The sequence below is a fragment of the Peromyscus californicus genome, unplaced genomic scaffold (genome assembly GCF_007827085.1).
Source record: "Peromyscus californicus insignis strain IS unplaced genomic scaffold, ASM782708v3 Scaffold_24__1_contigs__length_46423439, whole genome shotgun sequence".
Taxonomy (NCBI): Eukaryota; Metazoa; Chordata; class Mammalia; order Rodentia; family Cricetidae; genus Peromyscus; species Peromyscus californicus.
Window position 1 is genome coordinate 31,486,933 of NW_026294535.1, and position 25,348 is coordinate 31,512,280.

The window sequence follows — 25,348 nt, forward strand, 5'->3', positions numbered from 1 at the left end:
AATATAGATCATATCATTTTTGGTTTTGGACATGTGTTTCACTTCCTTTTGCTCATCTTTTACTCATCATTAATAAACTATGACAGAACAAAGTTATCATTTCTAATCATTTTCCCTCAAGTTTTGACATCATTAATAAACAGAGTTATAATTCTTACTCACTAAACCCATAATCCAATTTTTGAGACTCTAGAGGCATATGACAACCTGTTCTCAGGCTGGTAGCTCTGGTTACTTCAAGGACACTAGACCAAAACAAAAATCTTCAACCACCCTGGGCATTTTACCATGTCCCAAGCAGTGTATTATTAACTATTAGTGGTCAGAATGCCCAGGAAAAATCCTCAGGCTAAATATGCTGCAGCTATCATCCAAATTCTGGCATAATACAATCAATGTTCACATTTATATCTTTATAGAATTTGTCTATTTGTCTAATATTGGCATTCTATTGTTACTTGGTCATATGACATTATAGTGGCTCTACATGAGCTAATTTCTAAGAGAGGGAGGTCCTAACACCGCATACTTTTATCATCTTTCCACTCCGTACTTTGCTCATTAATATGTCTCTATGTAGGGCAGAGTTGTATGCCACTTAATTGTCTGAATGTACATGGGAGGAGCCTTGTAAGATAAAGATATCTCCCTAAAAGTGGGAGGAATAGTATGTTTGGGACTTTCCTGGGTAAGCTTAGAAACAGCATTCCTGGGAGAAGGCATAAATGATTCATAAGGAATTTTCCATCAATCCAATATCTACAAATTGTACAAATATTAAAAGTGCCCCAAGTATGTAACAGGTGGAAACAAAAACCAAAGGTGGCATGGGAGCCATCATGTGGCTCAGCCTGCTGGATCTTTGTCAAGCAGCTGTCCTGGTTTTATGACTTCTGCTATTCCCAACAGATATGACTGTGCCACATAAAATTATTTGCATTGCAATTTCATTATAGTAATCTTGCTATTGTTATGAAGCTTATTGTAAATATCTATGTGTTCTGATGGTCTTAGATGACCCCTGTGAAAGAGTCATTCTACCCTCCAAAGGGGTCACAACCTACAGGTTGAGAGCCACAGCCCTATAATATCACAGCTGTCACAAAGAAGGATGAAGTAGAATAATGATTGTGCTTTTTAGCCTTTAAAACAATGGAAGAATTGATGATGAGATGTCCACAAAGAGCAGGATTTTAATGATGATTGTGATGGCCAGAGGATTCCTAACACATCCTGAATTAAGGCAACAATGGCCAAATTCTAAGACATTTTGTCTCCATTTTGCAGGCAACCCTTCAAAGTATGACTAGCCACTGTTATGGAAGTGGTGAATCCCAGAGGAGAAAGGTGAGAGAAGAGGGAAGGGAAACCACCCTTTTGTTTTTCATTAGTCATATAGTTCATGTGGGAAAAAATATATATACCAAAGTTTTCTTCTGGAGAATGTTAATGGAAAGTGTTTTTAAATCTGCATCCCAAATAGGCTAGTGTGTTCTTCAACATAGTTTCCAAATTACCTCAACTTGAATCAAAACATCTGTAAAGAGCCATGTATCAAGTGTGATTTTCATTAGCAGGGTAAGTCAGGAGGCACCCACACAGCTCTCTACGAGTTGCACACAGCTCTCTGTGAGATGTGTCCCATAGTATACAAGGTATGAAGCACAGACTAACCAGAGAAGGCTTCATACAGGATATTGACCTGCTTCACACATAAGTAAATCTGAGTGACTAAAATACAGCTCAGTTCTAAGATACTGAACATAATTCAGTGAGAATATTACCACTCTTAAATTATCATCCTTAACACCTTAGAAATAATCAAAGCAAATATTCTCTAATATTCTGATGAAAAATAAATGTATAGAGTTCATTAGGAAGTAAAAAGATACATATCTTGACTTATGAAACACTATTAACTAATTACTAAGTTATTATTCTAAGTAAATGCTTAAATACAAGTAAGAAAATTGCAATAACTTTAAAATTAATATATGAATTGTGTACCCTGTAATATAAAACAGAGCACAAGTAGTTTTATATTTTAAAGGAAAATGAATAAAAATGAAATTAAGAATCATATAAGGTTTCCATAGATGTCTATATGCATATCTTCAAGGAATCAATTTTTAGAAGATATGCTATTTTATATATGTTTATCTAGAGACATATCTGTATCTTAGGTAGGTAAGGCTTTAGATTTTTAGTGAAATGAATTTATAACATGAAAAGAAATAACTTTCATAGACATAGGTAGAAAAATAATGCTAATTTAGAGAATCTAATAAACATTAAGTTTCAAGGGCCCTGTTCCAACCACAGTCAAACCCAGCTGCTCAATGTTATGATATATCAATTACTGATCTTGATCAGCTCTCTATTGTGTGTACTTTATGTTTAGACAATCTTTTTCATTTCTCATTCTTTGAGTTTCTACTATACAATAACTCAGCAGTCTTCAAAGTGATATACTCATACCTAAGGACTAAAGGGACTTGTGAATTATGTCACATGAGTCAAGTTCCAAAATACTGCATTTTCCTTTCATAAAAGTGTTTCTATTTCTTCTACCATCTAGAGAAAAATAATTCTCACCTGTATTTCATCTTCCAAAGGTGCATGCCACTGCAATGGTAAAGAGAATCTTAAATATTGGTGATGATATTTGTGAAATATGATTATAGATTCTTATTATTTGTATTCATAAAATATAAAGTAAGGCTCAAGTTATCAGATAATTTGTTTGTTGACTGATAATTGTGATATTTGCCATAATATTTGGGAATATTATTAAAAATTCCTTCACATTGCTTCAAGGAAACACTTTCTATTCTCATATGCTTATTATTTTTAAAAAAAAATGTTCACGTGTATGCAAATAAGTATGTGTTTATGTTGTATACACACACACATACACCACACACACACACATACACACACACACACATACACACACACACACACACACAGCAGAAAAGTATCATAGGATAACTCATAGAAAGATCTCTGAATCACATTATATTAGAATTTTATTAGAAGCCTGGAGAAGAGGGAAGAATGACACGGCATCAGTGACTCCTAAGAAACCCAATGTATATCCAGCATATCCCTCAATTTCTTGGTCTGAGGTATCCTGAAGATTTCCAAAACAATACAGACCATTGCCATTGCTCTGCGTTGCCCTCCAATACAAGACACTGTTGCTGAAGACACCACATTCTTTGGCCATCGGACGTGGGGAGATCAAGATGATCAGCATGCTTTCTCCCTGATGGCCATGTTTAATCATATTGGGAGCTGCTATACAGGCTGCAGTAGGGAAAAGTCATCCACAGTCTTACTCATGTATGAATACTGAGAACTACAGTCATGACTGGACTTATGGACATTCCCATAAGTGCAATAGTGCCATAAATATTAAGGGGTAACCAGCAGATTCTGATTATCTTTAAGGCCTTCTCTATAGGAGGATGCACTTGTGTGTCCAAGAACTCATGGGTGGGATCTCTTAAGCCCCAGGACAGTGTTTTGCTAAATAAATATAGTACAAAACTGCCTTCTAAATTTGTATCTCTATACCCAGAGATTAGTGCATATCTCAAACCTCATCAGAGAAGTTTATTTGGACAGTGGACTGTGGTTAACATAGAAACTCACAACTGGTGAAAGTGCAGAGAATAAATGTCAATGGAGTACTCAGTCAAATAAGACATCTATTGCACACATATATACACATACAAGGGTGGGGGAGGGCAAGAGATTGATTGATTGATTGATTGATTGATTGATTGATTGATTGACTGATTCAGGGGTAATCTTGAAGAGGCAGAAATATTTTTAAGATCCAAATGTCTGGGAAAGAATAAAACAGTGTCATCTGAACATAACATGAATATTTTAGTCATGAACTCACAGTAGCTGTGGTTGCCTATACAAGGGAGTCAACCTTCTAACATGGAATGGGAAAAGGCACATGAATCCCCATCACTAACTGAAGAGCTATTGACAACCAACTGGTGATTGCTGAAGGAAAGATAGTTTTATTCAGGGTCATGGCTTCTGCTAGGTTTGCTATCTATCTCTAGAGAAATGGCCTCCCTCCCATTAGTATATGAGCAGTACAAGTTAGATATAGAGTGCTGTTTGAAAAAAAATGAAGAGGACATGAAGTTAGGAGAGAATGTAGAGGAAATGGGATGGATCTGGGAGACTGAGTATGATCAAAATACATTTTGTAAATTTTCCAAAGAATAAACATATTATACCAAAAATAAAGCAATCATATCACTAAATGTTTAATAATAAGCACAACTAAACTATGATTTTTAGATTCCACTGGCTGCAGTTGGAAAGTCTAGATCATGTTTTGAAATGCATGTTAGCAATATACTGTGAGTTAAATCCCTGAATTTATTTAAAGATTTGTTTGATAGAAATTGTGAGAGATCTTAAACATATTTTAGAGGACATGTGGGCACAAAGCTGGAGCTTATGGAATTATTTTAATGGTATTCCCTGAATTTCTTCTATTCAAAAATTCAGTTATGAAATTCTGTCACTCTTCCTTCCTCAATAATGTTCAAAAATCTCTACCTCTTTCATCTTCTACTACTGGCTTTCAGCACATTTTAAATTTTATTTTGATATAATCAATCCTTGCACTGATTATATTCCTATACAATAATATTTTGACTATTACAGATCGTGTATCGCTCATTGGTAGCACTTGCTTGAGTTTCATTTTTACTTTTATGCAACTGTTTTTTTTTTTTTTTTTTTTTTTGGTTTTTTTGAGACAGGGTTTCTCTGTGTAGCTTTGCGCCTTCCACTTGTAGTGGTTTGAATGAGAATGGCCCCCATAGGTTCAAATATTTGAATACTTGGTCCCCATTTGGTAGAATTTTCTGGAAAGGAGGGTTGGCCTTGTTGGAGGAGGTGTGTCACTAAGGGTGGGTTTTGCATTTTGAAAAGCCTATACCATTCCCATTTAGCTGTCTCTGCCTCATACTTATGGATCAAGATGTAAGTTCTCAGCTACGACCCCAGCGCTATGTCTACCTTCCTATGCCATGCTTCCTACCATGATGGTCATGGTCATGTACTCTAACCCTCTAGAACAGTGAGCCCCAACTTAACTGCTTTCTTTTATAAGTGGCCTTGGTCATAGAGTTTGGTTGTAGCAATTGAAAAGTAAGATACCACACTATTAGACTCTATGGCTCATAATGTAGGACAGTGCATTATCAACATATACCAAGTGACAGTATCTAGCATGAAACCAATGAAAACTGCTCCATTCCAAGTGTTTAACACAGTACCCAGAAAATAGGAGCTGCTCAATCTATATTTACTGAATGGAGCAACATCTGCCCTTGTATTAAATGATCAAGAGAGTACCACAACTGGACTAGTGTAGGAAAAGTATATGGTTTATATTCACACACACTAGGCATGAAAATTTGATTTAACCACTGGAGTCTTTGGCTAACTTCACTTCAGAAGCATAGTTGAGATCCTGAGAAGTTATCTAAAACTCAGGTTTGTTCAGCATAAAACCAGGGTCAAAATGTGATTCCTTAACTCAGTTCACTGATGGTCTGGGCAGCCCTGTGCTTTTCATTCTATATATAAACTCTCTGCTCTCTTCACTCCTCTACAAACAGTTATGTTGTTAAGCTAACATTGAAAGGCAGTTCTGGCTGCAAAAATATTTTAAGTCTATCAATGTAGCGTTTGGTACAATATATGATTAACAGAATAGAAAGTTTTTTTGAAAGAGCAGAACCAGAATACCTAAAAAGCATGGACTGTAAGTTAGAGTCTATGTTTTAGAGTAAGATAATACAAAGTCTTTTAAAACAGATTCATTGAGACCATGGTGCAAAGAGCCCTGTGTTCTTCCACATTTATATTCTCATAAAAAGCAAGAATCAAGGAACAAAATACAAGGATATATGGTAGAAGTTCCCATGTCTACAATATAAGAAGTAATAAGGTTCTGGAGGTCCATGTATCATAAATGGAAACTGATAATCAAGAACACTAAAGGAATGGTAATATTTGCTTAGAGTTCTAGATGGACAGTGTGTTTTAAAGAAGGGGAGAAGAATAAATGTCCTCTTCTTCCTAATTTAGAATAGCTTTGATAATACTGTTTTTTTTTCCCTCTATCACCTTGTGTAAATCCAAAACTTACAGAATGTAAGCTTAATGTTGAAGGCACCAATATGTGTTAATTTCACCATTTACCATCACTCACACTAACCATCACACAGAGGCACATTAGAACAAAGGCTGTGGTTTTCACTGTTTTTGTTTTGTTTTGTTTTTTAATTTCATCTGAAGTTTGGGTATCTGAAGGCAAATAGACATTCTTTTATTGATCTCTTCTAACCTGAGTGGTTGATCAGATAGTTGATCGCTGCTTATCTGAAAAGAAAGCTAAGGAAATTTGTCAAGGTTTTCTAGCTGAACGGCCTCAATTTGATCACAAGCGTCCTTTACTTCAGAGAGTTATCTTTGCTTACATGAGCAGTTCCCAAAGTGTGTCTCCCAGAGCAGCTGTGCTACCGTTACCTGAGATGATGTTATAAATACAAACCACTAGACCCCTCTCTACCAAGTTAACCACAAAATATAGATGTGGTGCTCAGTAAACTGAAGTCCTTGGATGTTGCTGATGCCTATTGAAGCTTCAAGCCACTGTCGTATGCCCACAGAGCACCATTTGGGTTACTTTTACCGTGGAGTTTTTAACATACATTATACAGTTTTAATTTTCAATATTTTAAACCATTTCTGACAAATTATGTATGTCAATTTTATCTACAATGAAGCAATTGTAGCAGGGGTAAGTATCAGGCTAGAAGGACTAGCTAGCCCCACTCAATCTTCTTGGCAAGCTTCAGAACCTCTATAAGACCTGCATTGTCCTTGGGTAAAATTAAACTAAAATAGTAAGATTATACCCAAAACTTGACAGTCTCTGAAATGTAACAAGCATTAAAAGTAAGGTAAATGTATATTTTTGACCAACATTAATGATATATTAGTGACATCATGAATAAATACATGAGCAGTGAAGTTTGTAAATTAAACTCATGAAACTCAAGAGAGGTTCCTCTATTTGACTTTTTGGTTTCCAAAGGAATTTCAAAATTATTTCAGTTCAATAGACCTTCACTATGTAGAGGGTTCTGTTTTGTTTCAGAGAATGTGTGTGAGAATATGCTTGTTCATGTATGTGTAAAAAATGCATGTGTGTGAGTGTGAGTGTGTGTGTGTGTGTGTGTGTGTGTGTGTGTGTGTGTGTGTGTGTGTGTGTGTGTGTATGGAAACTAGAGATTAGCATGAAGTATGTTTTTCAGGAATTTTCCACCTTGTTTTTTGAGACAAGGTCTCTTACTGATCCTGGAGCTCACCGAGTAGGTTAGAGTAGTTGACTAGCAACTTCTAGGCAGTCACCTGCCTCTGCCTCTCCAGAACTGGACTTATGGAAGCTTGCTATCACATATAAAGGTTTTACAAATGGAATTCATGTGCCTGGAAAGTCTCCTATCAACAGAGCTATCTCCCCAGGCCCATCCTAAAGTATCTTTTTAAGTAGAGTGAAGATGTCAGTCTCTAGTTTATGTGTTGGAAAAGGATACTGTTATCTATTAAGTAATACTTTCACATGTAAAATTAATCTGTGCATTCCTCATGATTCTCTACTGGAAAGGAGACATCAGCAAATAAGTATTACAGACATGTTTTACTAGGTTGGCTCATATCATATGAGCAGTGTAGTTCAACAATATCGATGTTAACCATCATTACACTCACTTTGGGCATAAAGTGTCTGTTGTGTCCTCATGCTATTTGAAAAATAATACATTACTATAGGGACACATTTAATTTCAGTTTAAATGTATTACTTAGAAAAAAGTTAAACTCCCTATGTGGCCAACTGTACAAACTCCACTGTGTGCAACTGCAGAGATTAGAATGTCAAACAGAAATTAATCTGCACTATCAGGGTATGTTCTATACCCGTCTCAGTGAAACTTAGGTAATTTCTTGTCAATTATCAGCAAATGAGAGACACTACTTTCCAGCCCCAGTTTATGCTTTCTATATATTAATTTTCAAAAAAGCTGGTCTTTTCTATCTTATTTTCTTTATTTTATTTTTAGAAGTGAGATTTCCAGGTCTCACAAGCTCTCTCTCCTAGTTCATATTTTCAAGATCTTTTTATCATTTGTATTGTTCTCTACTGAATGCAGGGCAATTTGTCTCCTTCCTAAACTGTGGCACTCAGCTGAACTTAGCCTGCAAATTGCAACCTAACAAGACCTGACTGTAGCTCCCTCCATTTTTATGCATGACATCACCATTACAATTCAATACATTGTAGCATTTGAATATTTTAAAAGGGATCAGAATGTCGACTCATTCAATTTATCACCCACTGTAACTCCTGGATTTTTCTCTCTGCTGCCATCATCTCCAGCTACTGACTGCAGTTTTTGTTTCCATTATCTCTCCTTGTGCACCAACATTCACATCTGTTCCATTTTCCTAATTCTAATGTATCTGATTTGCCCATCTGCCCAATGTGTCAAGATGCTGAACAGCATTGCAGCCGCCCCTAAGATCTGCGAAACTTGTATTTCTTGACTCATTGTTCTTTGTGTTTTTATCATAAATATACATCTTCCAACACATTTCCCGTATTAATTCATGTGGCTTCCAGTGCTTCGCGCTTTGATAATTTCTTGTAAAAATCAATCCTTTTAAGGTTCCTGCTAAACAATCAAACAAAGGCAGGAGTTGGGGGAGGGTGATAAATCTGACTAAGTAAATCAAGCCTGCTCTTTAATTTATTGTTAAATTAAGAAAGTTAAACTTAGCACCAACTATCAACTATCCTTTGTGGTGGTGTTCTATTACTAAGCTGTCATATGAAGAACCGAGTTAAAACCTCTGATTTTTCACATACAGTAGCTGGGTGGGTATCATGTATCCTTGCTTCAGTAGACCACTGGTGGGCATCCCAGAGCTGGTTAAGCAAACCTTAGTAAACAGAATAAGTTCTACTTAGCAAAACTGCAGGTCCCAATACGATTTTAAGCAAAGCAGGGAACATAAAAGTAATGAAGAAAAGCAACAAAAGAATCATAAAGTGTTTGGCATAAATTCAATCACTTTTACCATGAATAAAGGCACGACTAGCAAACCAAAATGAGCTGACAAATTATGCATAAACTTTCATTTATAAGGGAATTATGGGAGTAGTAGATGACAAAAGCTTGCAAGCGAAAAAAAATACTGTATTTGTTAAACTAGCTAGCAGCCTGTATGTGCCACCTGGGCTCCCATCCTCCTGCCTTACACTCTGGCCCTGCCCTGAGTCACTGCTGCCTCTAGTCCAAGCCAGTCTCACTAACATAGTCTTACTCATTTCCCAGGGGAGAGAAAGAACTTCTCCCAAGCAGGAACCTCTTCCTCTCCCCATCTCCTGTGCTCACAATATTTTTTTAGAAAATTGAACTCTAAATTTATAGAACACCACAGTCACACTATATTATTATTAGAACTAGGCATTATTAATTTTGAGGTCACCTCCTGTATTTGCTTTTCAGCTACCAGCCTACACAAAGGCTTGCTTAATTAGAGTGTGTAAAGTAAATGAATCGTTTTAAAATTAGAGCCTTTTTAATAATTATACTTTTGAAACATAGATGCTAAACCTGAATGCTCTTTGGGAAATTATGATAACAGAGTGTTGTGAGCCAAATTGTAATAAAATGGTAAGAAAATATATTTACATGAATAAGTTCATTGAAAGATTAAAAATTAGCATCTCTAAGAAAGGGCATGTGTTTGTAGTTTGTAGCTAATAAATAAATAAATGTATCAAAAGGAAACAATGCAAAAATAAAAGATAAGTAAGTAGAGGTTGTAATTTTTAAATATTACTGTTGTTCATCTTTTTTCTCTCTTATGTATATATGACACATGTCCTAATTTTACATTTTATATTATGGATAAGAATTATTGTGTTCTAATTGCATGTTATAGAATTGAAAGAGGTGGTAACAACAGGGAAAGAGGTCTTATAATGTTTTCAGTTCTAATATACTAGTTTTCAGAAGACCTATCACGAAGGATAATAAGTGCTAACATCGGGAAAATCTTAAAAATGCTGACACTTTAGTCCTAGGAAAGACAGATGACATTTAGTCATTGACTTAAATACATGATGGATCAATTGACACCTGGGTGATAGAATTCTTTTCTCCTTAACTCAGGATAGGACCAGCAACAATTCATTGAAAGGGCAAGTGGGAAACTGTTACAGAAAGTGAGAAACATTAAAAAATTACTAAACATTACAGTGAAGGATTTTCCTCATCACCTTACCTTTAAAGAGGCTTGCTATTCTTTGATTTGGACTCAGTGAGACATTAAATTTAAATGTGAAATTGTTACTGGGGCAATCATTAATTTTTCACCCCAAAGCAAGTAATAGTGCCGGTAGTTCTATATGTTTATCTGTGAGGTCTTCACTCTCACCACCTACATCAGAGATAAGCCTCTTGTGACTCACAAAACATCATCCTCTATGCAGATTGCCTGGTAGCTCCTCTTCCCTTCCCATGAGACTGTAGATAATCATGGAAGACAGAAAGTAGAGAAAAATGGAACCAACCATATATATATATATATATATATATATATATATATATATATATATATATATACACATACATACATACATATATATATACATATATATATGTGTGTGTACATATATAACTTTATATGTACATAAAATGTATTTATAGATGATATAATATATATTTTATATATACACACATATATATATAAATAAAACAGGAGAATTAAGACTCCTAGAAATACAAAGAAGTGTCTTTATATCTGTAAGCTGTGAGTGTATGTGTGTGTGTAGTCTATAAGACATATATAGGTATATCTATCATTCTCATTAAAATGGCATGTAATAGAAGGCTTTTTTCTTAAAAATATTTTATTAAATCATTTTAATTATCCATTTTGTATTAAAATTATGCATCATAAAATTCTAAGATAAGATACAAGCTCAAGGTCACTGCCATGTGGCACCCAAAGAGCAAAGGTCTTGATCGTAACCTTTTTGTTTTTTTGTTTTTCACTTGAAAATTGGTTCTGCTGCTTTGTTGATAATATATCCTGAGAATTGTGAATAAATGTTTCAACCTTTGTGAAAACCTTGAAGAGTTTAAATTGAATTTAATTGTTTTTCTTATAAGAAAGCTACCAGACTTAATACATGCTGACACCTCCCATATATGAAGAATGAGGGTACACACAAGGTAAGTTAGCCTAAAACCTGCGGTAACCTTCCCAGGATGAGTGTGGTATTGCTCCCAGGCTGCCGCCTCACACACGGTGAAGCTGAGACAAAGAGCCGCTGTGTAATTTTCTTGTCTTGCTTTTCTCCGGCTGATGAGAGGAATGTGTCCACCTCGATTGGAAACATCATGAAATGCTACGGGAAGTACAGGACATGCTCTGACTCACCTGTTCCTGTTGCTGGAAATCCAATCTGAAATAAGCGTTGATGCCTGCTGGTGACAGTGCTTGTTCCCGAAGCTGCATGCCAACATTATCACTTCTCTCCGTAGTTCTCTACACATTGTCGGAAGGGGAAAAAAAATTAAAAGAAATGTTACTCTCAAGAGACAGTCATAGAGTTTCACTCGGGTGAATGGACGGGTGATTGGATGGTTGCATATAGACAGATGATAGATATGTAGGAGAGGCACAGAGAATGCTAGCTCAGATATGATGGTTTATCTCCATTGTCAATTGAACTGGATTTAGAATTACCATGGAGACATATCTCTGACTATATCTGTAGCTCCAGAGATACTTTGCTGAAGAAGCAAGACCCATTGTGAATATACATGGCACCATTCCATTAGCAGGGCTCTAGACCTTACTCAGGGAAAAGGGAGATGCTAGTGGATTTCGTCGCTCCATCTCTCTTTGCTTCTGGACTGTGGACACAACACCATCAGCCACCTCGCTCTCCCACCATCATACATTGTGTCATATGGAATGTATCCTGATAAACCAAGGATCAAAATGCACCCTATTTATTTATTTATTTATTTATTTATTTATTTATTTATTTATTTTGGCTTTTCGAGATAGTGTTTCTCTGTGTGCCTCTGGCTATCCTGGGCTCACTTTGTAGACCAGGCTGGCCTCGAAGTCACAGAGATCCATCTGCCTCTGCCTACCAAGTGCTGGTATTAAAGGGTATGCCACCACGCCCAGCGTAAACCCTAATTTTAAAGAGTACCAAAATATTACAGATGGTTGTGAGCCACCATGTGGTAGCGGGGAATTGAACTCAGGATGTCTAGAAGGGCAGCTAGTGCTCTTAACCTCTGAGTCATCTCTCCAGCCCTGAGTACCACAACATATATGAGCTCACAGAGGCTGTTCCATTGTTTATAAGACCTTCACAGTTTCCAGTCACACAAAATCCCAGCACTGAGAAGTGAAAGTGAACACACAATTTTATCCCAACCCTAGAGCTTTTGCCATTGGTACCCCCTAAGGAAGGGAAAATCCATTTTCTCCAATCGAGTGTCACTGAGTATATAAACCATAGTCCAGGATCGAGCCCATGCCCAGGAATATTTGCCTGTCATCATACTGATTCCATTTTTTGTTTTGTTTTGTTTTTTGTTTTATGGCTTTTTACTTTGTTTCATTCGGTATTTTTATTTTTTTGTCTTATTGGGTTTTATTTGCTTGTTTTTCATTTTGTTTTGATTTGGCTTTTTGGAGACAGATGAGAAAGGACTTGAAGTTGGGTAGGTAGGAAAGTGGGGAGGAAGAAAACATGATCAAAATATACTGTATGAAAATAAACTTTGTTTCCTTTATCAAGTATTTTGTTATAGCATTGAGAGAAGTAAATAATATGGTAGATAAGTAAAATAATAATGCAGAGATACGTTTAGATACAGAAATCCTATACTGCTGAGTAAAGAAAATGAATTAGGCTGAATGGGAGATAAACACACTAAGTCTTTACTGGAGCTAGTCCTGTAGTCAAGGGCATGGGGTTCTGCTCCCAAGATCACAACACAGGCAGATCTTGAATTAAAATACAGTCATGAACTGCTTTGTTCTCAAGATCAGGCAGCAAAAGAACTTGGTTGCTCAGCTGCTGTCCTCGCAGGAAAGTGAAATGCAAAATGCAGAATGAGGGAAAGGCAGCCTCATGCTGCTAAAGTCAGAGTGCTACTAGAAGTGTGTTTTCGCACAGCTCTGGGGAAAGAGGAGAACAATAAAATAAAACAGTACTCATGTTGGTACGATGCTTGAACGAGAGATCCATTGAAGTTGTTTTTTGGCCATCCGAGCTTGATATACGTTGTTGCAACTTGTTTTAAAATATACTCCTACATGGAGAGTGAGAGAAAACAAGATAATCAGTTTAATCTCCCCAAATTTGGCAATCTAAAAATTAAGTCTGGGTTATTCAGAGTAATGTTCTCTTACACTTTTATTCCATTTACTATTTAAGACATAGAAGACATTATTCTCTTCTGCTAACTGAATAATTTGCAGTGCTAAATATTTTACACGACAAATTTTAATAAAGTGAGGGAAATGGGGACTATTCAGGATGAGATTTATGTATACATATGTGTAACCATAAGCAGCTACACATTAAAAAAATAAGCATCTAATTGTGTGTGCCTATGTGAGTAGATGCCACATATGTACAGGCACCTATAGGAGCCAGAAAAGGACAATTGATCTGTTGTAGCTGGAGTTATGGTTGATCATGATCTGCCGAACACAGGTGCTAATAATTGAACTGGGGTCCTCTGGAAGAGCAGCAAGCATTTCCAATCTCTGAGCTATATTCTTCACTGAAATATCTAATATTTGTGCATTTGATTCAATGCAAAGCTATTATACAGGCCCAGTCAACAGACTAGTATTGTGGAAGAGAAGACATACATAACACTTACATACTGTGATATAGTATCACAAATTTAAAAATCTATTCAACTAATGATGCATTTAAATATCAATGCCAATGTAAGATATACTCTCCCACACTTTACTGTTAATCTTAGAACTTTGTCTAAGGAATGAAAGTGCTAAAATTACAGCAAGAACGTCTCTTAACTTTTACTATAAGAGGAATCTAACATGATATACTATTCAATAGTATAAACATACACAAGAATGTATTTTGCCTTTTTAAGAGTTTCATAGTTCAGCATCTCTTTGTTAGACTTTCTCCAGCAGACAAACATTATCTCCTAACTCAAATGACACATTTCTCTGCTTGTCTGTTGCTAAGGGCTTATGCAAAACTAACAACAATGAACAGCCAAGCCATGATTATTCTCATTTAAAAAAAAGTAAATTGACAGTCACTTTCATGAAGCCTTGGGGTAAGAAAAAAGGAGGCAACTGTGAACATCAGACAACCTAGATGGTTCTAAAAACATATCAAATCACTGACAATCCATCCTCGAATAATTTCGATTGTGTATGTTAATTTGCAGAGTCATTATGTCATGAGGCACAGAATAATTTCATAAAGCACAGTACAGGTTCTTAAAATAGCTAAAGAAAACTGTATAGGGCATTAAAGTCACCATGATAAGAAATCAAGGAATCAAAAGCTCATTAGCTGTACTTAATCCTGATATTAATCAAAATGATCGTTGAATCCAAATAGGCGCTGTTGGTAGTACAATTTTGGTTTCCTGGGATTTGAGCCTAAAAAACCTGGTCAGGTACCATTTTGGAATGTGTGTCATGCTCCTTGTCTGCCTGGATTATCTGTTGTTTGCTGCCCTGTATCCCCTTGGACCCAATTATGAATGGGCTTTGGCCTCAATGTTGATCTTATCCTTGTTAATTAAGGAGGTGCATTGGATTCACCATGCCCTTTTGGATAAAAATAATGACTAGGACTCTTTACTGAAACTATCTATATTCTGTTAAGTTTTCTGGGATCCCTCTACTCAGGTTAAGTCCTTTGTGAACACAGAGCCCTTTAGCTCTCAGGAAGTAAGTTTGAACTTTATGGATTTGCCATGTACGTTCTTTCTTAAATTCTCAAGCACTTAAGCTTAATTGACACTTTTAGGCCAGAATAAAAGGTAGCTTGTGTTAAATTTCTTTTTTCAAATAACTGCCATCAGTATTGCACAGAAAATCAGGACAAAAATAGCAGCCTAAACTAGCAGGAGGAAATGAAATAATTCAAATTCAGTTGCATCAAGTGTATGATGAGAAAATAGTTTATCTTCTGAAAATTAGAAAGAAAAAATTATATATTTTTACGTTGAAGACATTGTAGTTCTCCATGCGGTCCAGTAATTTATCCAGAGGATAAAGAGCTCGGCTGGCAGCATGCCAAGGAAGAAAATCCTTTTCCTCAGACAGGTATCTGATAATCTCCAGGGGAATATTCTGAGGCAAATAGCCTGCCCTGCACAGTCAAAAGAAAGTTAATGTTAATTAGATGCAGAAAAGATACACAATGATGTAAAAATGAAGATTTTATTTATGCAAATAAAAGACAGAAAGCAAGATTCATCACAGTCTGCAGAAAGGACACACAGTGATATGAAAATAAAATTACTCACTTTTAAAAACAGTGCTTGTTAGGATGCCAGAGCCACTTAATTTATACAGAGGCAGAGAGTTTGAATTTTATAAGAATATGAACACATGAGAATGTGTTTTTGCAAAGGAGAGAACCAGGGAAATTTAACTGAGCCAATAGGTATTTCTTTGACAGAAACTCCAAGGATACCAAGTAATTGAAAGTAATTGAATGCTTTCTGGTGGTGTTTGTAGTTCTATGTAATGACTTTTAGTTCACAGTGTTATCTAAAGGATGACTAAATTAAAGTCATATCAATATGTTTTAAATGTGTATGCTATATACCAATATAAACATTTTTAATTGTATATGTTGTGTATGTGTGTGTCTTAGGGTTTCTATTGCTGCAATGAAACACCATGACCAAAAAGCAAGGTGGGGAGGAAAGGGTTTCTTTGGCTTACACTTGAGCATTACTGTTCATCACTGAAGGAATCAGGACAGGAACTCAAAGAGGGAAGGATCCTGGAGGCAGGAGCTGATGCAGAGGCCATGGAGGGGTGCAGCTTACTGGCTTGTTTCCCATGGTTCACTCATCCCACTTCTTACAGAGCCCAGGACCACCAGTCCAGGGATGGCATCACCCACCATAGGCTGGGCCCTTCTCCCATTGACCATTAAATGAGAAAATGCCTTACAGCTGGATCTCAAGGAGGCATTTCCTCAACTGAGGCTCTTTGCTCTGATGACTCTAGCTTGTGTCAAGGTGACATACCAAAGCAGCCAGTATGTTTGCACATACTGGAGTGTGCTATGTTATTGCAGGTGTGTGCATGCCACAGTGTACATGTGGAGGTTAGGGGACACCTTTGAGCATCAGTCCTCATCTTCTACTTTGTTTGAGACCAGGTCTCTCTTGCTCATCTCTGCAAATGCCAAGCCAGTTGGTCCATGAGTTTGCAGCAAACCTGCCTCTGCTCCTTTCCTCTCAGAGGTACATTCTGGGATAACAGACAGGTACTGCAGCATCAATCTTTTTGGTTAAAGAGGAGGATGCCAACAGAGGCTAGAACAGGGCATTGGGTTCTCTGGAACTGAAGTTACAGATGGTTGTAAACTACCATGTGGGTGCTGGGAATTAAACAAGGATCCTGTGGAAGAGCAGCCAGTGCTCTTAACCATTGAGCCATCTCTGTAGCCCCTCATTGTTTTGTTTTGTTTTGGTATTTTCTTGATTTCTGGATTTTTTTTTTGTAAAAAATCTTTTTATTTGTGCACAATAGAAGGTGGTCAAGGTGGAAGCAAGTTTATCATTTTTATTTATACATTTTTTTCATAATACTTAGTAAAATTAGGCTATCAGTAAATATCGGTGAATATTGTCTTACTGCTGTGTTTATACTGTTGGCAATAAAAAACAATCCTGAATGTTGCCCTTTAATTTTTCTTGAAAGGACGTAAAACACTGTGTGTCATTCTAAAGATTTTGATTTAGCTATGATACACAATCAATCATAGCTAATGTAAATAACCCTAATTTGAGACCTTTTCATTCAGCAAATGATGGTTTAGAACACATTTAAGTGACATTGTTCACATTTTATATTTCCATGTATAAAAAACACCAAATTACCTAGGATGGTGTAAATAAGCAAATTTATCATTTAGCTGGGATTCTCTTTCAATAATAGCTAAATTTTGCTTTCATGGGTTTGTTGCAATTAAAGAAGAATATCATTTTAATAACATGGTATGATTTAAATTAAATATCATTTTCAAAAGAAATTTTCCCTGTTCTTGTTGGTCAGAGGACTACTACCCAAACAAGGCAGAATGTTGCCATTGCCCTGGTTTCCTTAACTTAAAGGTAAGAAAGAGCCTTTGGTGAAGACAACATACATTTCTGGCACAGGACTTAAAGTATTCAGGCTGGAACTGCTGACCAAGGACTAGTTCTCACAGTATCACAATGGGACATACAAGTTTCCAATGGAGAAGGATAGTCAGCAGTCCTACTAAACTGTAAATTCCATGAACCAAAACAATGACTGAGCTGGCAAAGAATCCACAATGGTGGAATAGACATACTTTTAGTTTGGGTGGTAACCAATAGCTGTCTAGTTGGATTGACATCCCACTCAGTAGGAGGGAACTCATGACTGGTACTGTGAAACTGAGCCAACTACCTACAGCTGGAGATGTCATAGACCTGACATGTCTTATGACAAATATGATTCCTGTAAAAATGATGACAAATGATGATATAGAAATAGACATGCAAGGGAAAAGGCACTTAGATATGATTCTACTATTAATGTTTTCTGTAAAATTAGGTAAATATTTCCCATTTTTTTGTCTATAACAAAGCTAAACTAAGAAATAGCATTTTTGGTCCTTTAATTCTAACTTATATAATCTACAACTTAAACTGCTAAAAAACAATTATAACTTTGAAAACTTGAAAAAGTTTTCAAAAAAGTTCATATATATTTCATTCTTCAGCTGCTAGTATATGGAAGTCTAAGAGGCAAGACTCAGATCCAGGTATTTAAAGACATCTGGCATTCTGCGACAGAGGAAGAAAAGTCAGGCTAGCCTGGTATATGTCCCACATAACACTAAGGCAAGGAAAATAATCATTACATAAAGAAATAGAGCAAGCTCTGTTTTGAGGCCTTATGGAAGAAATTGCTACCATGCAGCTAAGTCCCAGCTTTCTGTTTCTTCTTTATACACATCACAAACTGAATTCCTGATAGTTAGGCATAGCCATGTGACAAAGATCTAATAACAGAGTACGAATGTGAGTTTCTGCCAGAGTTAATGTGATTACATATATATATATATATATATATATATATATATATATATATATATATAAAATCCATCTGGAACCCCAGAGAATTGTATGGCAAATCCACTAGTCTATCCTAGATCTATTTTGCCAATGGAAAATAAGTACCATTTTATTCAATCCACAAACATTCTTGGATCTATTTTTTAAAAGCAGATAACCTTCTCTAATGCAGTTTTCAAAGAGAATATGAAACAGATTACACTCAAATTACCCTCATTTTCCCTCACTACCAACATATGTAAGTAATTACTTACTACATAATTCAACATACTTGCATTTAAATCTACTAGGTCAAAATATGCAGCTACCCTTAATTGTCCAAGGGGATGATCAGTTTCATTACAAAATGACAAATAGTGGGAGATAATGTTGGTTACCTAGCTTAGATGTGTTTGTGTAATTGGCTGGTAATGATGTTGGTAATTACTACTACTGATAATAAAATCAATATAGGAAGAGTGTGGATTCCAGTGAACGGAGCACCACAATAGCCTGAAGTGTTCAACACCATAGGGAACAAGCAAAGGTCCTGATGTTGAAATGCATTTTCCTTAAATTCACATCACTGGGGGTAAGTGTTGCTGGCAACATGAAAGAATAGCCCTTTTTCAGAATATTTCACATGTAATTGTGTTTACTAATGTCTTTTTTTATTAAGAAAATGTTTTCATTCATTTTACACACTAAAGATTCCCATCTTCTCTCCTCCCGACCTACCAGCCTCTGCCTCCCAACCCACCCCCCACTCCCACTATAAGGCAAGGCCGCCCATGGGGAGAAACGTTCAGTAGAGGCAAGTCCAAGATTCTTTCCCTTCCTCAAGGCTGCAAGAGGAGTCCCATCGTAGGTAGTGGGCTCCACAAAGCCCACTCATGCACTAGATGGATTCTGATCCTACCGCCAGGGGGCCTCCCAAGCAGATCAAGCTACACAACTGTCTTGCCATGCAGAGGGCCTAGTCCAGTCCCATGCAGGCTCCACAGCCATTGATCCAACTTTCATGAGGTTGCTCTAGTTGGGTTTGTATCATCCCTGCATGTTTCCCCATCATGATCCCAATGCACTTGCTCATAGAATCCTTCTTCTCTCTCTTTGATTGGACTCCTGGAGCTCTGTCTAGTGTTTGGTTGTGGATCTCTCCATCTGCTTCCATCAGTCACTGGAGAAAAGGTCTATGATGACAGTTAGGAAAAAGACATGGCTGTCTGCTCTCTCCATATTTATTCAATAGAGTACTTGAAGTTCTAGCTAGAGCAATAAGACAGCAAAAGGAGATCAAGGGATACAAATTGGAAAGGAAGTCAAACTTTCACTATTTGCAGATGATATGATAGTATACATAAGTGACCCCAAAAATTCTACCAGGGAACTCCTACAGCTGATAAACATCTTCAGTAATGTGGCAGGATACCAGATTAACTCAAAAAAATCAGTAGCTCTCCTATATACAAATGATAAATGGGCTGAGAAAGAAATCAGAGAAACATCACCCTTTAAATAGCCACAAATAATATAAAATACCTTGGGGTAACTCTAACTAAGCAAGTGAAGGACCTGTATGATGAGAACTTGAAGTCTCTGAAGACAGAAATTGAAGAAGATGTCAGAAAATGGAAAGATCTCCCACGCTCATGGATAGGAAGGATTAACATAGTAAAACTGGCAATCTTGCCAAAAGCAATCTACAGATTCAATGCAATCCCCATCAAAATCCAAACACAATTCTTCACAGACCCAGAAAGAACAATACTCAACTTCATTTGGAAAAGCAAAAAACCTTGGGTAGCTAAAAGAATCCTGTACAACAAAACCACCTCTTGACGCATCACCATCCCTGACATCAAGCTCTATTATAGAGCTATAGTAATAAAAACAGCTTGGTATTGGCATAAAAACCAACATGTGGACCAATGGAATTGAACTGAAGACCCTGACATTAATTCACACACCTATGATTTTTGACAAAAAATCCAAAACTGTACAATGGAAAAAAGAAAGCATCTTCAACAAATGGTGCTGGCATAACTGGATGTCAACATATAGAAGACTGCAAATAGATCCATATCTATCGCCATGCAAAAAAACTCAAGTCCAAGTGGATCAAAAACCTCAATATAAAACCAGCTACAGTGAACCTGATAGAAGAGAAAGTAGGAAATAGTCTTGAATGCATTGGCACAGGAGACTACTTCCTAAATATAACACTAGTATCACAGACACTGAGAACAACAATTAATAAATGGGACCCCTTGAAACTGAGAAGCTTTTGTAGGGCAAAAGACACAATCAATAGGACAAAATGACAGCCTACAGAATGGGAAAAGATCTTCACCAACCCCACATCTGACAGAGGGCTGATCTCCAAAATATATAAAACACAAGAAACTAGACATCAGAATAACAAACAATCCAATTGAAAAATGGGTTATAGAGCTAAACAGAGAATTCTCAAATGAAGAATTTCAAATGGCCAAAAGACATTTAAGGAATTGCCCAGCATCCTTAATTATCAGGGAGATGCAAATCAAAATGACTCTGAGATACCATCTTACACCTGTCAGAATGGCTAAGATCCAAAGCGCTGCAGACAGCTTACTTTGGAAAGGATGTGGAGCAAGGGGAACACTCCTCCACTGTTGGTGGGAGTGCAAACTGATACAGCCACTTTGGAAATCAGTATGGAGGTTTCTCAAAAAATTGAGAATCAATCTTCCTCAAGACACAGCTATACCACTCTAGGGCATATACCCAAGGAATGCTCAATCTTACCACAAGGACACATGCTCAATTATGTTCATAGCAGTATTATTCATAATAACCAGAACATAGAAACAACCTAGATGCCCCTCAACTAAAGAATGGATTAAGAAAATGTTGTACATATACACAATGGAGTACTACTTAGCAAAGAAAACCAATCACATCATAAGGTTTGCAGGCAAATGGATGGAATTAGAAAAAAAATCATCCTGAGTGAGGTAACCCAGACTCAGAAGGACAAACATGGTATGTACCCACTCATAAGTGGATACTAGATATAAAGTAAAGGGTAAACAAGCAACAACCCACAACTCCACAGAAGCTAACTAACAAGGAAGACCCAAAGAGAGACACATGGACTATCCTGGGAAGGGGAAATAGATGAGATCTCCATGAGTAAACTGGGGATGCGGGGTGGGCAATGGAAGGTAGGGGATAGGGGATGAGAATATAAGGAAATGGGATGGTTGAGCTAGAACAGGGATGGAGGGGGGATGCAATGAAAGAGATACCATGATAGAGAGAGACATCATGGGGATAGAGAGAAATTCGGTGCTGGGGAGGTTGCCAGGAATCCCCAAGGATGACCCCAACCTGGGCTACTAGCAATAGTCAAGAGGGTGCCTGAACTAAACTGGCTTGCCCCAGAGATCAGACCAGTGAATACTAATGTCTTAAGAAAACGTTGTATCTGACATCTAGCTCTTCAACTACTATGGACCTGAAAAATCAGAAACAAGGCAATGAGGAACATTAACAACAAAGCTTGATAGACATCACAGAGCTGCCTCTCCCACCCTCTTTGGACCCCAAGACCCTTCCCTTCTTTCCCTCCTCCTTTTCCAATTTGCTAGGCCTTGCAATGAAATGTATACATACAATGAAATGTATAGGCATACAAGACAGCATTTCTATAAAAGGGAGATTAAAGCCAGACTATATTAGCTGATCTTAAAATGCTCTGATCTTTACTAGTTATTTTCACCTAGGATCCAGAACTGCTTTAACAAAACTATTCTGACTCCCTGTTAACTCTTGGATCTTCAGTGATGGGTAGCTTTGATATAAATAACTTATTTTTCAGTGTGGACTTCCTATAAAAGTAATTGATTCATCCATGCTTTAAACCATGGATACACACACACACACACACACACACACACACACACACACACACACGCACACATGCTCGCACACATGAATTTATTGCTTAGTTGATAAATGGTTTAAAGCCAAGAATTAGCTCAGTACGTATTTCATAATATATGAAAGACACAAGACACTGTTCATCATTTTTAGGCACAGAATTTTAAAGCATAGCTGGAATGCTTAATTGAAAAGATTTACTGGGTTTTATTTGCTATTCTTTATTGTTCATTATTAAATGACTTTTATATATTCTTTGTAGGCAGATCCTGTACCTTAGATAGACTCCCCAATAGCTCTTGGAGTATAGAATAAAGGAGAGAAATCATGGGAGAAGTATCTCATTCAGACAATTGTACAGCTTTTGAGGAAAAAAGAGTTTTAATCAATGCATTGTTGAACTCTTGTCTTCAGAGATGAAAAAGAAGTAACTTAATTGGTAGCTCCATCAAATTCAGAACATGAGAAGTAGCAGAGCAAGGAGTCCTGCCAGTCTTCCTCCTATTCTTACTCTTCAAGATGGCCAATTCCAGGACACCCTTAGGAACTTATTTTCTAGGTTTCTATAGCACTCAGACCAACTTCTATTACAACTATTATAAATAATTATAATAGAATATATTGTTGTTACCAAAATATTTTTTCATTCCCTTGGTTTGGCTCCTTAAGAAATGAAAGTGTGTTTATCATAACTTTTTAGCCAATATCTTATTGCAAAAACTGGTACCAAATAGGCACTTGGTAAATATTCCTTAAATTATGCCAATAATATTGTGTCATTTAAAAAAAAGCAAGAGCTTTTGCCAAGTTCTCTAAAACTCACACATTATAATTTCCTCAAAAGTCAGCATTTTCAAAGTTTAAAAGTTTACAGCAAAATGGGGAGATTGTAGTAGAGTGATACAGTGTTATCTCTATCCCTTTTATTACTGACACATAGAGATGGTAAGCTCATTGATATCTAGTCAATAGCTTTGAATGTACCTGTCTAAAGCAGAACAAAATAACTTCATAAGAAATGAGAGGACATGGCCATTACGTGAACACCTCTGTTATTGCCGATTAGCAAACTGGTTTCCTGAAAGCGAGGACATTATATCAGAGACTGAAATACTTTTTTTTTTTTTTTTGGTTTTTTGAGACAGGGTTTCTCTGTGTAGCTTTGCGCCTTTCCTGGAACTCACTTGGTAGTCCAGGCTGGCCTCGAACTCACAGAGATCCGCCTGGCTCTGCCTCCCGAGTGCTGGGATTAAAGGCGTGCGCCACCACCGCCCGGCGACTGAAATACTTTGCTGAAGCATGGGGAGGCCTCTTCCTCATGGTCAGTAACTCAGCAAAGGTGGCCTGCAATGTGTCGCTGCTTCCCTCTTTAGTAAACATTTAATCATTTAAAAAAAAAGCAATTAGACCTATTTTGGCAACATGCACATTCTCACTTCTACCATAGCAAAACCGGATTTATATCTTCACACAGACTTATTTATTGCCAAACATTATTTCATATGAAATCAGCCATGATCTTAATATGTATGAAATTATTTGGCCCCACAGAAAGAAAAATATCTGTTTTATTGGTAAAGTAATTTGTAGAAGACTCTATTTTAAAAAATTATGCTATTACACATTGATAACCTGTTGTTTACCAGATATGATGTTATGGGGAAGTTATGCCAAGTTTATTGGTTTAATAGTCTTAATAAAGCTAAGGTTCAAGTTCACTACAATTATGCACACTTATCATATAACATGGTAGTTTACAAGAAATAATCATTGTGTCCATCTTACCTAGATGAACACATTAATTGGACATTAAAGCCAGGGCTGTCAATAAAAGCACTGTCAGGTTCCTCCACATGAAATTACCTCTCAAAATTCCATTTTTAATTAAGTTTAATTTTTTTCTTTCATCCCTGCATTCCTTCCACATTTATTTACTTTTGCTTTGTTTGAATTAGTACAAAAATACATAATATAATATAAGCTGCTATGGAAGGCAAAGTAATGTAGTGTTAGGGGCTTCAGCCCAAATTGTCCCAACTTGCACATGTGTTTGAACACTTGTTCATCAGGTGGTGGCACTGTTTGGAAGGCTGTGCCATCCTTCCACTGTAGGGCCTAAGTGGGAGGCATGGGGGCACTACTGGTGGTCCTTTGAATATCCAACATGTTTCTGGTTGTAGCCCATGTTTTCTGTCTCCTGGTCCAAGCCATGCAAATAGGCAATACCAAATTCCTGTCCTGTCAACTGAAATGCTGCTGCCACCACCATGATTTCCCTTTCAGGATGGAGAGAGGACCTCTGAAACCACAAGTCCAAGGTCATCCTTCTCCCTTAAGTCATTTATGACAGGTATTTCTGCCACAGAGACAAAAGTAACAGATGCAATTGGACACTCTATGTATTACTGAAAGTGTGGGAAAGGTGTGAGGATTCATGATGGAGAAGAGACTCTACAGCTCAAGGTTCCTTTCCGTCATCCCACCTTTCACTTAAAATCCTAAGCAGGGGGGAAGAAGTCAATTTCTTTTCCTTTTGTCTTATTAGCATTGGAAGTTAATAATGTTTAAATTGAAATACCTCTCAAAGTGAAGGTTCACCAAGTGAGGATATTGACTGAAAGATAATGATGTTTATGGTCAGCAAAATTTGAACTGAGAATACAGAAAAGTAGAGGAGACTTCCCCTTCTTAAGGGTTCCTCAAAATCATATTGTCCTGTTTAATCCCCTCCCCATTGTTTTCCTTCAGCAGTTTTATATATAAGGGCTTTATCATCCTACAAGAAAATCTAGATCCACACCTGCAATTAATATTTGAAGAGTTTAGCTTGTTGTACAGGTTGTCTTCATGTGGCCTTCACAAGCACCTTCTGTTGGGCCTGATGGCCAGAGTACCCTGGAAAGGTCAAAGCAGAGCAGCTGAGGCCTACTGCTGACTGGTAG

General features: G+C 36.9%; 1 protein-coding gene across 1 annotated transcript in view; it reads right to left on the reverse strand.

Moving 5' to 3' along the window:
* Positions 1 to 25,348, reverse strand: part of Trhde (thyrotropin releasing hormone degrading enzyme) — a 396,564-nt gene that overhangs the window by 29,378 nt on the left and 341,838 nt on the right. The window contains exons 13-15 of the mRNA XM_052753383.1: positions 15,379 to 15,526; positions 13,369 to 13,466; positions 11,566 to 11,673 (exon numbers count right to left, since the gene is read on the reverse strand). Of these exons, the coding sequence (XP_052609343.1) occupies positions 11,566 to 11,673; positions 13,369 to 13,466; positions 15,379 to 15,526 (354 nt within the window). The remainder of the gene's footprint in view (positions 1 to 11,565; positions 11,674 to 13,368; positions 13,467 to 15,378; positions 15,527 to 25,348) is intronic.